This window comes from Meleagris gallopavo, chromosome 1, assembly GCF_905368555.1.
Source record: "Meleagris gallopavo chromosome 1, MGAL_WU_HG_1.1, whole genome shotgun sequence".
NCBI lineage: Eukaryota > Metazoa > Chordata > Aves > Galliformes > Phasianidae > Meleagris > Meleagris gallopavo.
In genome coordinates this window covers 59,132,469-59,148,666 of record NC_139404.1, presented here as the reverse complement: position 1 = coordinate 59,148,666, position 16,198 = coordinate 59,132,469, and the positions used below count along the sequence as shown (strand labels likewise).

At 43.5% G+C, this 16,198-nt stretch overlaps 1 protein-coding gene across 3 annotated transcripts in view; it reads right to left on the bottom strand.

The window, feature by feature from the left end:
* TMTC1 (transmembrane O-mannosyltransferase targeting cadherins 1) overlaps positions 1 to 16,198 on the bottom strand; it is a 152,636-nt gene that overhangs the window by 26,424 nt on the left and 110,014 nt on the right. For all 3 annotated transcript variants that reach the window (XM_085229557.1, XM_085229560.1, XM_085229566.1), the window contains one exon: positions 15,446 to 15,559. In XM_085229557.1, the coding sequence (XP_085085683.1) occupies positions 15,446 to 15,559 (114 nt within the window). The remainder of the gene's footprint in view (positions 1 to 15,445; positions 15,560 to 16,198) is intronic.

The following is a 16,198-nucleotide window of genomic DNA, read 5'->3' as shown; positions in this document are numbered from 1 at the left end:
AGACCTAGCCTCAAATCCTGCTGCCAGTGCACATTTTCTATTTCAAGCCAGGACAAGTCATTTGGTGTTTCTTTGCCTTAGGTTCCCTGTTTGTAAAGTGTGGATAATAGCTTTGTAATTCATGGGAATGAGATGTGGATAATGACATTAAAAGTAGTTAGCTGTGACAGCTCAGGCACGGGGAAGGGCATTTAAAGGAAGCAGAGATTAAGATTATAATGTGGTCTAACTCTAAATTTTGAGAATGTTTTTAATCTAAGACTTTCCATGTTGGTTTTTTTCTTGCCTGGAGTTCCTCATTTTGTCAGTTGAGCCCTGGGATTTTCTGTACTTAAGTACCATGAATAATTTAGCATTTTATACACTGCTGCAACATTTGTATCAGTCATATTTTCATTCCACAGCACATAAGTGATTCTGGCAGGGTCTTATTTGGGGGTGAAGCCAGGAACACATGAGGAAACTCTGAGAAAAGAGGACGTGCACCAGGAACAAATTCAGGATGTTTCCTACAGCTAAACAAGAAAAAAGCCCCCAAAACTCTTTTTCTGCCCATCACTGAGCCTGGCAGACAAACACATCGCACAGCCACATCATTGAGGACAGAGCATCCAAGGATGGAGCTGTGTAGTTTTATATAAACTCAGAGTATTATACAGACAAAGGGTAAGTGTAATAACCACCACTCATATCTAATGACTGCAGGCTCTGTCAACATTCCTCCTGTACAGATAAGTATCTTGTCTGCCAGAACTAATCAATTCTCCTGATGCAAGCCTTCAGGTGCAGTTTTCATGTACAAGCCACCATCTGCACTATCTGCACAACATTCATCCACACTACCTGCATTCAAGACTTAAATGATTTTGGAAGAGGTCCTTAATTGATCTTGTTACAGAGAAACAAAGAGAAGGCTACCCAAGGCTAGCCTCCAGTTGTCATGAAAATAGCATCACTTTCCATCACTGAAGCTACCAGCCAGTATGAAGCACTTCTGGATGTGAGAGGCTGCCTGCACTTGGCGAAGAGTCAGTAAAAGACAAAGTGATCAGTGGGTAGGGGCTGAATGTTACCCAAGCCCTAAACTCCATTGGCCAGCAAGGCTAAGCCTCCCTGGATGAAGAAGACTAGGGGAAAATCTCCACAGGAATGGCTGTGGAGCAATGGACAGGATTGTACTTGCCTGCTTTTCACCATGTGGGATGCAGTTCTGTGTGATACCTCAGACACCATCTTGAGTAAAGAATGTTCTATCTGCCTTTTGGCAAATAACGAAAGGCTCAGCCTTGCTTCCTGCTTCTCCCACATGATTTTAACATTGCTTTCAACTAAAAAGGTTTGGTAGTTATATTCGATTCTTGTTTCCATTTGGCTACGATAAAAGCCAAGCACCCCTGTTGTCAATACTCATATAAAAAGAGCTCTTATATCTGACGTGAAGTCCCTCAACACGTAAGCGGCCAGAGGTATTTCAGACAATTCTCGGGAAATCCAGAAACAGATGAACATTCTACAAAAACTGATGGTTTTGTCCTCAAACTTTCAGAAATTAATTCTACGCTAGGCCTCTACTGCTCCACATGACATTTTAGGCCCAGGAGATTTGCTTGCAACAATTTGCAGAGGAATGAAAATTCAGGATTAAAAAACAGCACTGATTTCACCTCTAAACTGTACAGTTCTGACCAACAGTTCCATAAATACATTTCTGAGCTCAGCGCTAAAACCTCTTGACAGCAAATCACAGGATGCAGACACAACTCCATGTATCCTGGGCTCTATTTCTTATGTTTTACATTTATTCATTACATCTCACTGCCCTTTCCAAGAAATGTAAGTGAAAAAACAGAACCTCAACCAGCACAAATTGTCAGCTTAAGCCAGCTTAGCATCTGGCCTGAAGAAGTTATGACAGTTGCAATTTTACATATCCAAACAAATGTTGGGAGAAAAAAATCTGAGCATGGGGAGATAAGGCAGTGGTGCTGGTCTTTTCCTCTAAGGTTCAGTTCTATAAGTTTTTATTGGAATATTATTTTAGTACAGTGATACTGCAAGATGATACTCGACTGAGCCCAGTAGAGAACATAACCAAGCCATAAGACAGCAACACCTAGAGTAAAGCAATCAGAGCCACTGCATGGCCCATCTTGAAACAGTTCCCAGGAGGGGTCCAGCACTAAGCCCAGACCAGGGTGTGATCCCAAAATCAGCTCGGGCTCAGCTACAATCTCTCAGATACTTGCAGGCCAATCATACCAGCTGTCCTCAGGGCTACAGAATGGGTCCCAGAGCCTTTGCTACGTATTAATATGGATGTTGACTTCAGGACTAATGGTCTATCCTACCCTCTTCATCTGCACTCGCTGCTTCTAATAGCAGCTTCCTAGGGATAAAACAGAGCAGAACAAAGTCTTGTGGCTGGATTTACAGAACATCATAAAACTTGACCAGAGATAACTAATTAAAGCAACATTTGCTAAAGAACTCCCAAAAGGTTTCTGCAAAATCTGCAGATATATCATTTGCAAATTTTTGCTTTTTGCTGCACATAATCTATTATCTTTGTAAAAGAAGGGAGATATACTTCTTTTTTTTTTTTTTTTTCATTTTTATGCTCTTGCAAGAGTTGTATAGCTTTTCAAGATTTTCCATATTGGTCCCAATTATTTCTGATAGCTACCTTGTTTATCTCAACTGAAAATTCTCTGATGCAAAGATTGTCTCTTCCACATGTGTGTCTATTTCTTGGAAGAGTAAGAAATACCTTACAATGGGGTATCAAGGTAACGTGGTGTCTCTTCATGCCACAATAATAGCAGTACCCAGAACTCAGACCTTGTTTTACAAATAGCTGGGACACCAGCAAAAAAATCAGCTGTTATAATGTATATTGTGTTTTATAACTTCTCTTAAGAAAACAAAGCACTCTGCCTGGACACACACAGTGCTGTGTTTTCATTGCCACCACCATTGATAATAGTAACAGTCTGTAGGCAATATTCTTGCTATGCATCTGATTAGGTAGAAATTCCTCTAGGCTTCACCTAATCAAATGCAAGTGCTGCATTATTTATGAAAGAAAGCTGAATTTCATTAAATCTATTCTACAAGAAGCAGTTCATGTAAAAAAATCAATTTCTCCTTTCTTTTAGAAATCAGAGTTATTTTCTCTAGAAAACTTGCATTCATAGGTAATCATAATAGAAGTCTTGAAACAGCAGTTACTTTAAAGAAAAAAAAAGAAGAAATTAACACCATATATTTTAAAGCATATTTTAAATCAGACTGGGATTTCAATTCTGAAGAGAAGACAAGTGGGATGTTTCCTTGTTGCAGAATGAATAATTCAAATGATTCCTCCAGTGCTGCATCTGCAATTGTCAGAATAAATTTAAGCAGCTTCTCCTTTAGCTACTACCGGTATACAGTGTGCAAGAACTCCTGTTAATAATTATCCTCACTTCTTTTAGGCTAGCAAAATTCCCTCTACTACTATCGAACAAAAGCACTATTGACTTGCACAGTCAAGAGACTTCTAGTCTCATAAGATGATACCAGGCATAAAACGTATACAATCATCAAAATGCTGTCGGCCACTTATTTTGCTTTTTAATTAATGCTGTTATTATGTGAAACGTTAGTTAAAAAAAAATAAACTGAAGGGTTTTGTTTGGCAACATATTTATACTACAAGAGATCCCCCCCCAAAAGAGAAAGGGAGCGAGTTTGTTGTCATGGATACAACCTATAATCCACTAAGAATTTTAATTCTTTTAGTTCAGATGTAGAGAGACCACTTAAACCCTTGGCAAGCTCTGCTCACAGGATCTGCCTTAAACAGTCCTTGGTCTGGTGCCAGAGTATTAAGGGGGCAAAAAGCATTAGCCTGACAATTCCCCACTCACTCTTGGAGTGTTACAGGGCTTTTGCACAGCCAACACTAGACAGGGGTAGAAAGCAAAGGGGATGGAGCTACTCTAAGGCACAGTTCTTCAGGGAAATGACCACAAACAGCACAGAACAGGTCCCATTGATGGCTCTGAGGGTCTAGCAGCACAACGAGGGCTGCTGAAGGCCATCCTGAGCCATCTCTTAGAGCTGGGACACCCATGAGATGTCATCGTTTCCTGGTGGCTTTCCCTGATGCCCCAAGTACCTATGACAAGCCTGTCAAAAGCGTGCTCCCAGTGAGTTGGGACATGAGTCAGACTGTAATAAAAGCCATAAACAACATGGGACATAAGTAACCTAATAGCCATGCCCTAACAGCATCAGAAAAGAAAAATCCACCTGCACCTCCTTGTATGATACTCGAAGAGGCTCTGCACATATTCTTTTCTGCTAGAGATAAAAATGAGCAAATGGTTGAACTGGAGAGATAGCATGCCTGCTTTTTTTTACTTATCTTTTAACTAAATAATCATAGAATCATTAAAGTCGGAAGAGATCACTAAGATCATCAAGGCCAACCACAACTATGCCCATCATGACCACTAAACCATGTCCCTCAGTGGCACACCAACACGGTTCTCAAACACCTCCAGGGATGGTGACTCTACCACTCCTCTGGGCAGCCCGTTCCAATGCATCACCACTCTTTTTGAGACAATTTTTTTTCCTAATATCTAACCTGAACCTCCCTTGGCGCAATTTAAGGCCATAAACTCTCATCACTAGCTATCTAGGAGAAAAGGCCAACCCTTTCGTGTTCATGTCAGGCACACAGAGTATGCTCTACCTTTGGAGCAGCTGTGGTCCATTATCACTGCTGTGCCACTGCAGGCAAACTGCTGGTGTTACCTCTTGACCAGAGGATGCTGTGTTTTCTCACCCATTCTTCAAGATGCTGGACGCTGCCTGGCTGCCACTCGTCATCCTTCCAGAGCCTATATGACCCTGCCACAGTGCTCTACAGGCACAGACTGGCTGTAGCCAAACTAAGGGAGCAATCAGGCTTTAATTACCCCACCCCTATTGCTGGCAGCACAGCAACTTGTTTTTAAGACACGTTTTGTCCCATTTCAACATTTATAGTAATATTTTATTGGCATCATTTTGCCAACAGAAGAAGGTTACGTCAATAATATTACACCTGTCCCAAATTTTTATACTACTCACTTTATATTTACTCCTATACACCCAATTTTCCAATTTGAATATTACGTCACACTCATTTTCATGTGTTTAACCTTAGGTTCTCCATAAAGCTCTGTGTAAGGTTGATTTAAAAGCTGATGCAATACAGAGAGCAGCCATCCTACAGGGAATAACCCTACACTGGCAACAAGTCAAGTCATGGCCTCATGACATCATGGCATCTTTGTCTGAAAGGTATATCTGATGTAGGTCACAGAGCCAGACCTTATGTCATCCTCCAAAAGACCTTCAATTTGCAGCATGTGAATACCTTTTATAGACGAAGAGACAATTCTGCAATATTAAGCAGCAGCTTGTTTCTCTTGAAGAGTTTTAATAGTTGCATCAATATTTCCTCGAAGTTAACACCCTTCAGCTTGGCATAAGATTTGTGGCAGGCAAGGATTTTTTTTAAACCTGGCAATCCTGTTGAAAGTCAGACAAGTGAGAGATCTAAGGCTTTTAGGTTCTTTTGAAAGCCTCAGGCATAATCTCCTTCAGTGAAAGCATGACAAAGCAGTCACTGTACGTGCACAGCCCTGATTGCTGCTATTACACCTCACCCATTTCTATATTACTCAGTGATGAGGCGGGTTGGATCAGCACATCACACAATGCTAGGAATGAGGCAGGGAGCAACCCTAACCTCATGGGGTTAACCTCACACAGTTCTCAGAGCATCTCTGAACCTCGCCGGTGTGCTCCACCCCATGAGTGGTTCTGTGGGTCCCACCAGGGTCTTCACTGGCATTACATGGACCAGCTCAGGCCCTGATGGAAACACCAAGATCATAACTTGATTCTTATGGGTCCCTTCCAACTCAGGATATTTTACGATTCTGTGACAACTGGTTTCAGAAGTGATGCTGCATGCAGTTTGCAACAGGGGTATGTGGAATGCCTACAGCTATTTCAAACACCCATCAGTTTGTCCCACTCACCACTGCTGAAGGGCAAGCCAGGGCTCAGGGAAGGGCGGGCTGGCCAGCCAGCGCACCCTGCTTTCCTTGCCTGCAGAATGCTCTACCATCGAGGGAAAGCTCGACAGGACACAGGCATCAAAACAAGAGAAGCTGAATGGAAATAATCTGTAAACTGACAAAAGCCACATCTATTCTTTGACCCCAGCACCTACTTTTAAAACATCACATTCAGAGGCATGACATTTTAAAACCAAGCCTGTAGCACTTAAAAGAGTATTTCATTAAATTTTCAAACTTGGGTAGGGATGGAAGCTGAAATTTAGAGCTGAGGAGGAAAGAAAGGATTTTATGTCAATGTCACAGCTAAACATAAATAAGTAAATAAAAGCCCCCCTCCTAAACTCACATCTTTCCTGTGATGTTGAGCCAATGAGAGGTTATCAAATAGGGCTGCCTGCTTCTGCTTTCATATAAAGAATTTATGTAGGATCCATGTAAGTCCTTAAAATCCCAGAAACCACTCAAGGCCAGCAATGGACTAATAATTCAAGACATGCCTGCCCTATAGAGAAAGGAAACAGTACAGGCTTCTTCAAAGATCCCACAGAAACCAGATCAGCATCACAGCAAACAGGAGACAGCAAGTTCAGATAAATTCTTCAACCAAGCATTTACATGAGGGTACAGAACAACATACATCGTGCCTAAGCAGATGGGACAGAATCACACCTGCCATCTGTTTAAACATGTCCAACTTTAGATTAGACATTAGGCAGAAATTCTTCACTCAGAGAGCGGTGAGGCTCTGGCACAGCTGCCCAGAGAAGCTGTGGGTGTCCCATCCTTGGAGGAACTTAGGCCAGGTTGGATGGGGAGTCCAGGGCAGCCTGAAGTGCTAGGTGACAGCTCTGCACACAGCATGGGATTGGGGCTGGATAGGCTTTGAGGACCCTTCCAATTCACATCATTCTGTCATGCTGTGATATCCAGCGGTTCCCCAAAGTGCGGTCTGTACTGGCTCTGAAATGGCTGGGCATTGCCTCAGCCATTGATGTAAACTGGAGCAGCCCTATTCCAGCATTTCCCACATTGCTTGAAGGGTCAAATTCCTGATGATGAGGAGAGCACTTCACTCTCACCTACCAAGGCTTCACAAGAAGTCTTTAGACTATCCTCAGTAGACACTTGCTGCGAACCAATTTTCCTGCTGCCCATTGATAAAGACCAGAGAAGCCAAATCTCTCATGATTTGTACAGCAATAACCACTGCTATACAGCTATATGGCTGTTCTCTGGGACAAATGTGGTCTCAAAGTTTCAATAAGAGCAAAGGCAGCTGGCTAGCAGAAAAGAAACAGTGCAGGAACTAAGAGTAATCAGCCCTTGGATTTGACATTCTTGTTTGCAAAAAGTAAAAAGTACAGTAGAAACTGCATAGTTCACATAAAAACTGAAACAGATCTCATCTTAATAAGTAAAATGCTTTGCAGCTTTATTAGGAAAGTGCTTTCCATTCTCCAGATTTTTAGCCTCAATATCAAGTGCATTTGCTTCCTTGGAAACAGTCCGAGCTACACACCCTATATGAGGAATGTTCCACAGCCATTGTCACAGATAACAGGGGCTCTTCTCTGAGGAGATGCTTTGGAGAAGATAGCAAGTCCTTGTATTACAGTGTAGAAAGGCTTGTACCCATGACAAAAGCCACAGCCTAGGAAGTGACTCAGTGCAGATGCCTATGATCAGGCAAAGCCATTCAGCTCCCATTCCAGCAGGAACATCCAGCTTCCATTGCTCCACCGCAGTGATACACGTAATGCCTGTGCTTGAGGCCTCATGGTCACACTTACACTGCTCTGGTTTTGAGTAAATACATCCTGATTAGCATTTCATCAACAAAAGGCAGAACATTTGAGCAAACATGGGGTACACCCCAAAATAGGCATGGAGTAGTGTTTAACAGGTTAAAAAATAAATTACAGTGGCTGAAGTAATTTGGCCATCATCCCATGCACTGTTACAAAGGCCATTAAGCTCTGATTCAAACTACCAGGCAGCCTTTTAATCGTCAGTTATTATTAAATCACTCAACAGGTTTGTCTTGCTTCAGACAGCCACCACATAATATATAAGAGCACCAATACCCCAAAAGCACATCTTGACAAGGCATGATTTAGAAGAATACCATACAAAGATGCTCCCGACAGCTTGGACGTGAGCTGTCTCAGGCCTGTAAGATCCACTAAAGGAGGGCATAGTGTTAACTCTCTCTGAAGATGTTCCATCAATGCCTAACCAGAGGGCTTGCTCCAAGGGCCTGACCTAAGGAATCCAAGTGTCAGAAGAGCACCCGATGCTTTAGGAGCAAACACAGCTCCGGTAGTCACAGCAAAGCAGCACTGCACATTTTTGACTCCCTGTAAAAACAGGCTAACAAATGGTGCTGGTATTTTAATTCTTTCCAGAAATAAATCACAGATGGTATCCAAGGCCACCTGCAGTCGACACTGAGAGGCATTTCCAAGGCACACGCATGCATCAAGGACCATACGAACACTGTTTTCTTACTGCATGGAGAGTGCAATTTAACCAAATTTAAACAACCCCAGACAGTGCTGATGTAAGATGCATGGAAAGCCAATGAGTAGATGTGGGGGAAAGCTTAGCAAGAAACCTGAGTCTCCCTTATAGCATTAGAGCTTTATTTCTAAAGTGGAGGGGGGAGAAAGGGCAGCCTAGCTTGTTCCTTTTCTACCTGTTCCAGCAGCATTATGCACCAATTTATTCCCTCAGTGAGGGATATGGCTTTGCTACTCACATTGCTTCCTCCTCTCACATCTTGTCAGGATCTCATGATGCTTCCCATGCCACAAACCAGCGTTCCCAGTTTCCCTGCTGCAAACAATGCCCTTAACTCTATTATTTGCAAGTTCTCAAAAGACAGTCTGCCCATGCTGCAGCACCAAGCATTTTCCTATTGCCTGGCCTGCCTCCTGGCCCAGAGTCTCCCTTCCCTCAAGGCTGAGCCACAAAGAGAGCCAGCCTGAGGGTTCCTGCTTGCTGCCCTGCAACCCCCTTTTCTGAAGAGTGCCATCAGGGAGAACAGAGGTTTCTGCACTCATCTGCTGACAGCAGGCTGATCCCCCTTCTGCTCGCACTGTTTGGCCAGAAGCACAAAGGGAACATGTGGTAATGAGCCTGTTGATGGACACGTCCATACACAGATATGCAAAAGCATGTATATTGTCCGCACATACACTGGGACATTTATGTACAAAACTCACTGGATTACCTATATAGTGAATACATTCTGCAGGACTCTGCACCATCAGATATTACATGATGGTAAGAGACGGTTCACAATGAGCACTTGCCTCCCTTGAGCAGTAGCCTGAAAGGCAGGTCCAGGTTGCCCTAGGGCTGCCTGATGCTAGGAGAGCCAGATCAGTTTCTGTCTTTCTCCATACACACTTTTTATCTTTCTTTCCAGCACTTTTCCTTTCTTAGCTGCCCCAATCTCAATTCATTTCTGCAACTTTCATCTTCTGATAGAAATAATTCTGGTGATGCTACCATTTTGTACCATTTGATGATCACAGTACCTGATTTCAATCACACATAGCTCTTTTTCCTGCACTCTTAAACTCATTATTCTACTGATATTTTATTAATTAAGGGCAAACCTATGTGCTTTTATGTCTGAAAGTGCAAATGTAAAATTTCAGGTGTCAACTTTTTGCTGGACACAATGATGTAGTTTGCATACCATCAAATTATTATTACCATTATCACTTCCTTCAGCATCACCTGCTGCTGCTCACATTGATAAGAGATCCATGGGAAGCAGGAACCTGGTAGCAAACACAGCATGCCTACAAAGTATACTCTGAGATGCTGGCCATGGAAACGCAGACTGTAAGATGAAGCTGCTCTGGGAATTAGATTTTGAATGAGCTCAAAAGTAGCAGGGAGAGTGATTCTTTCTCTTCTCCCTTTGTTGCTTGAAGAGTTATTAAAGACAAAAGAAACGGTGGTCAGACTGGTTTTAAGCTTTTTGGTTATGTCAGTTCATATGAGTTTCTGAGGAGTGATAAAATCTCAAGCAACATCAAGCAAATGAGGCCATTAAAGAAGCAGGACAAAAGCTTGTTAGCTATCAACAACAACAAAGATATCTTCATTAGCACATCACAGATATTCCTCATACTAGCATAAGGTTGCATAGCCTTGTATTCTCAGTCACAGACATGAGAATGGCAAAACAAGTTTTATTTTATGTAAAACTATTTAACCTCCAGCTACAGGAGGTCTCCGAAATTCCTAACAACAGGACCAAGAATTTTCAGGCTGGCTTTCAGAGTAGCCATGGTCAATTGTATCTCAGGCAGAACACTTCTGGTCTTTGCTTTTTGCAGAAGCAAAAAACAAGCATCTCCTGGGGTCACTACCATATGTCAGGCAAACCACCAAAGCAGTGAAACCCAGCAGTGTGTTTTTATTGTTTTACTGAAGGTAAGCTAAAAGCTTTATAAGCCATTGCTACAACCACAGAATGCCAGCTGTTGATAAAATCTGCTTTATGGATAACTCATTTTGCAGCTCCAAAGGGTTATGCCTCCATTTGCTTTTCCTCAGCCTGACTTACAGGTGGAGCTTTTCCCTTATACACAAAACTTTTTTTTTTTCCCTTTCATTCTCCTTCTCTCCAATTCAAATTATGCTGCTGTTTTCTATTTCTGCATATCATTTCAGTTTTCATTTCCTTCATTCTTGGGCAGTATAATTGGATTGCGCTGATTACCTAAATCAGGCTCCATCAGGATACTGCATCACTAGCTAGTTGGCTGGGGTAAGCCTTTTGAGGGGCCACCTGCAAAGAGTCTCAAACATCAGCAGTGTATCAGGAGCTGGCTGATGGCATCAGTTGTGGAGTTTGCCTTGGAAACCTGCCCTGCAATTTCAGTGTCAGAGAAAACAAGTTCTTCTGCTCCACAATTTAGCTGAAGAGATAAACCGACACATGGCAGTGGAAGATCCTGTCTACAAATGCCTTCAAAAGTAGGAATGGGGTTGAGTTTCCTGGGATTTAGTCCCAAACGCTATTATTTCCGTATGTAAACTATGTGCATTTCAACATCTTTTCACACAGCCATAGCTACACCACCTGCCTACACCACAGGAGCAATAGGTCACTTTCACTAAACAATGATGTGGCAGCTGACACTTCTGGCAGAGAAGCAGCAAGTAGAAACGCATTGTTACGTTGGTGGAATGGTAATTGCAAGCAGTAAAAAGAGCCAAGCATGGACTGACAAGATCACTTTTGTTTAGCAAACAGTTAAATTCACTCACCAGAGATCAGGCAAACCTACACTGCAGTTTGGCACAAGCTTTGGGAGGGAGCTGGAATGATTAATGAGCCATCAGCCACGTGCCTCAGAGAGAGCTGCTACAGCAGTGCTGCTCTCTCTCCTACCTCCCAGACGCTGCAAGGTGGTGGTAGCAGCAGTCTGCTTCCCTATTGACTCTGTTTTCTTTATTAATTCCCTATTAATATGCCCACTGTTCCTCATCACGCTAGGCAGACGTGGTATTTTGATCTCCCATCCTTCTCACAGAGCTGCTGTTGGATTGCTAAGCCCTTGACTAGATCTGTATTTTCTGTCATCTGGAGAGTGCGGATTAATCTGAACTCACCTGGAGACCAAACACATAGTGAGGTGTACCTGGGGGAATGTCACAGAAGTTGGTGTTGTTAACGTTCAAGGCCAGGTTTGATTGGGCCCTGAGCAGCCTGATCTAGTGGAAGGTGTCCCTGCCCATGACAGGGGGATTGGAATTTGGCAGAGGCTTTAAGATCCCTTTCAACCCAAACAACTCTGTGATTCCGAGTGCTGCCTCAGCTTCCCAGCTTCTCATCCGTTTTCAGGTCAGGTCAGTGGCCAAAAATATTCTGAATCATCAAAATGTGGTCAGGACAGTACAACTACTTATTTCCTTCTTTCTAATTGTAGAGAATTGGTCTACAATCAGGGGCAGTGATTTGCAAAGCTGGAGTCTGTGAGGATGCATGAAATAATGTGAACATGAAAACTGTTATATACTGCAACACCTATCTAGAGTATCCACCATCACGTTATTTGTCCCATATCCATCCCCTTCTCCATCTCTTCATTGTAGCCACTACCACAGGCACCAAGTCGCCTCTGTGAGGCCTCCACAGAAGGCCAAACACTTCAGATGGATATGTCTAAGGGAAAAACGTGGAATGTAATTCTCCACAGGCAAACATATAGCTCTTTTTAATTATATCACTCTATTGCTTACTGTACAGCCTCAAAAACTCAGCAACAGGGCTTGAGTGAGAGCGTAAAAATAAGGAACGTCTAAGTGAATCACTGAATCATAGAATCATAAAGGTTGGAAAAGCCCAAGATCATCCAGTCCAATTGTCCACCTACCACCATGCCTACTAACCATGTCACTCAGTGCCACATCCACGTTTCTTGGACACCTCCAGGGACAGTGACTCCAGCACTTCCCTGGGCAGCCTGCTCCAGTGCATCACCCTCTTTTAGAGAATTTTTTCCTAATATCCAGCTTGAACCTCCTCTGGCATAACTTGAGGCCATTCCCCCTCATCCTATTGCTGTTACATAGGGGAAGAGGCCAACCCACTCCCTGCCTCCTCTTCTGCAGACTGAACATCCCAGTTCCCTCAGCTGCTCCCCATATGGCCTGTGCTCCAGATCCTTCACAACTTTGCCACTCTAAGTGCAGATTGCTGAGGTGGTGGAAGTAAGGAGTGCAGCTCCCCAGTGACTCCTGGCATGCATGCAGTGCAGGCCTTGTGAGGACAGATAGTGAGCATGCAAGGTGGGGGCAGGGGATGGTTTTTCAGAAATGTGAACTAATCCCGAAATAACTGAAGCAATCAGAGCACGAGCCAGAGCCACTGAGACACTGGGTACCTGGGAAGTGCTTCCATGTGGACTTGAGCCCTGACCAGGCCTTGGATGCTCTATAAACAATTCCAGCAGCACAGACTGTGCCATCTAATGCAACTGAGGAAATGTTTGAAATCACATTTCAAAATAGACTCTCTTGTAACTGAAATACTGCTGAGCAGAAGACAGCATTATAATTATAATAAATGAGTGCTGCTGAGTCAGAGGAGAAAAAAATGTTTTGCCAGTAAATCCCATTTACACAGGCAGAGGTGATGTCGGCAGGAGCAGAAAGCAGTGAGCGATGTTACACTCCATAGTATCACGCTCAAAGTGGGGTTCAGAATATATTTGTTAGTCCCTCTCTTTTTTTTCAATGTCCTTCTCTGGTAACTTGAAGAGAGCTTGGAGAAGAGCTATGGGAATTACTAGTGATCACAAAAACTTGCGTAACAGTGAAAGTGACAGCATTTAGGAGGGCTGCTCTGAAACTAATGCCTATTATTTGATTATGTTGGCCTATTTGATTTTGTTGCCATGTGACAGATGGCAGCAGAGGGAGAGTGACAAAATGGCATCATAGAAGTACATGTGAAGCGAAAGTGTGGAAATGGATTTCTCCACACAGAAAAAATGTCAGCCATTGACATTCATTGACATTTGCTGAAGGTTTATGAAGACCAAACACTGGATGTGAGCGCAGTGAGGCGGTGGAGGGAGCAATCCAGCAGTGGTGACACCGATGTGAAAGACAAGCCATGTTCCAGATGGCCATACAGATTTTTACAAACACAGCATGCAGGCTGGTGAAAATGCACAGCTAGTGGTGGTGACTATGTTGAAAAATAGTGCTTTGGAGCTGAGAATTTGCTCTATCGAACAGTGTTATTGTGCTCTTTGTAGCTGTCGTCATTTCCAGGGAAATAAATAGGAGGCATTACTTTCAGAGCAAGCTTTGCATTTGCTCCATTTATTGTATCAAGCAGCAGATTAGAAGAGAAGCTGATCACTGTATAGAAAACTGTCTTCTGATAATGAGCTCTTCAGTGTGGTATTTAAAGGTGTAAACAAATCCAATGACGGGAAGCTGACGTTAAACAAAACAGACTAAAAATAAAGGAGGACATTTCCAACAGCCAGGGTAATTAACCTTCAGTCCAACTTACTGACGGCTGTACTGGATTTTCCATTCCTGGAAATGTTAAAAAATAGGATGGAGACTTTTCTAAATGATTTCCTAAATCCTGAGCATGGTAAAAGAGAAAAGGATGCTACACAAAATCTAAAAATCACCTTCACCCAGTTTAACTCAATCCTTACTGACAAAATAACATCCTGCCCTCCCAGCTCATGGGTGGGTTAAGAGCCCTTGAGAGTCTCTGGCATAACCCTATCAGTTGGCAAGAAGATAAAACATAGGTGTAGTTTCCTCTCACACCACATGTCAGGAAAGAATATTTCTTGCACCTCCTGACGTGCCCTTTTGTGCTGAGCTCTGTTCTTGCCACTAGAGCCACTCTTCATGTTGTCTGCCCTTTCCATATGTGCCTTTTTTCCCGGAGGCACTGTCTGCACCCTATATGCTGGCTCTCCTTTGCCACTCCCATTTTACCTGCACACCTTTCCACAGGGCTAGTCCCTTCTCTCAGGACCGGAGGGCAGCAGGGAGCATCCAAAGCCCTGGGTAAGCATCCCCTGTGGAGCAGCAAATGGAGGAACACCGCATGCAGGGAGCTGCCCCTATTCCATGTGGGGTCAGGAAATGTGTCGCCCAGGATCTACCACGTGCACAGCCTGGGCCAGGTGATCCTGCATATTAAGCCCTGCCCTTGGCCAAGATTTACCATGCATCTATAAGCAAGGCAGTTCACCTTCCTGCTTCAGCCTCCCCCTTTGCAGAGCTATGGTAATTATATTTACCTGCTACTGCACAGGAGCATTGTCAGCACCAATTAGTTTAGTGTTCATGTAAAGCTTTGCAGACAGGAGTCTCAATACAAGCCGTAAGTACTATTATTATTGCTCTACTTCAGATGGCTACAGCACTGGCATTTTCCAGGCATGCACCATTAACAATTTACTAAGATAAATGGCCCAGGAACCTGAAAACGCATTTATGACAACTACCTCCTGCTTACCAGCACACATTCAGCCAAGTAAGTGACACCTCATTGCTCAATGTGTAGCTATGGTAACATTTATATCTCATATTGAAGTATACACACAAACACACATGGATCTGGAGGGAAGCCAGGCTCCCTCTTTTAATGACACACGCAACATTGAGCCAAGGAACTTTCCTAACCTCCGAAAACTGAGCTGTCCCCAGGGAAGGAGCTGGGGGGTAAGGAGCAGGCAGCCCCTGGCAGGAAGGGGTGTGCTACTGGTGGGCTGCACCACACAGTGCAAGCCTAGCTGGGGCTTCAGGGAACTTACTTGAGAGCAGTTTTGTAGTGGTAGATCGCTTCGACGTTACGGCCTTGGTCTTTCAGAAAATTGGCATAGTTGTAGTGCACCTTGGCGTTGTGGGGTAGAGTCCTCACTCCTGAGCTGCAAAAAGGAACAGAAGCAGGATGGCGTAAGCACTAGCATGGCAACTTTCCCTGTGGTGAGACACTGTGGTAATTCAAAATACAATGTGTTAAATTGAAAGACCCTAAAAAGCCTAATATTCAGCAGGAAAGCATGCAGTACTTTCTGTAATACAGCTGTAACAGGCTCCCTCATCTCCAGCCCTGCTTAAACTTGAGTGTCATGAAAGCACCTTATGAAAACCCTGATTTCAATCTGTCAGCTGCAGGCACCAGAAAGAAGTATGCTTTCCATAGGCATCAGCCACTAGAGGGGATTCACAGCACACCGAGCACCCAGCCAGCACACATATATATGCAGCACAGTACTGAGCAGAGTGGGATCAGGAGGGGAGGGCTAAAACGACTCTTGCCCTGAGCTGGCAAGTAGTATGCTCTCAAATTATAACATATGACCGTGGATATGTGACTGCATAGCCAACCCAGCCCTCCCCTTCATCCTCCTTGCTATGTAGATTGGACTGAATGTTTGGAATTAATAATGAGGGTGCAAAGACAAAAGGAGAAGAGCAGGCATGTGCTTATTTACTTAATTGACAGCACATAAAACAAGGTACACCTTGCACAGCTGGAGGAAATGCTGCTTCGAGGTTATAGT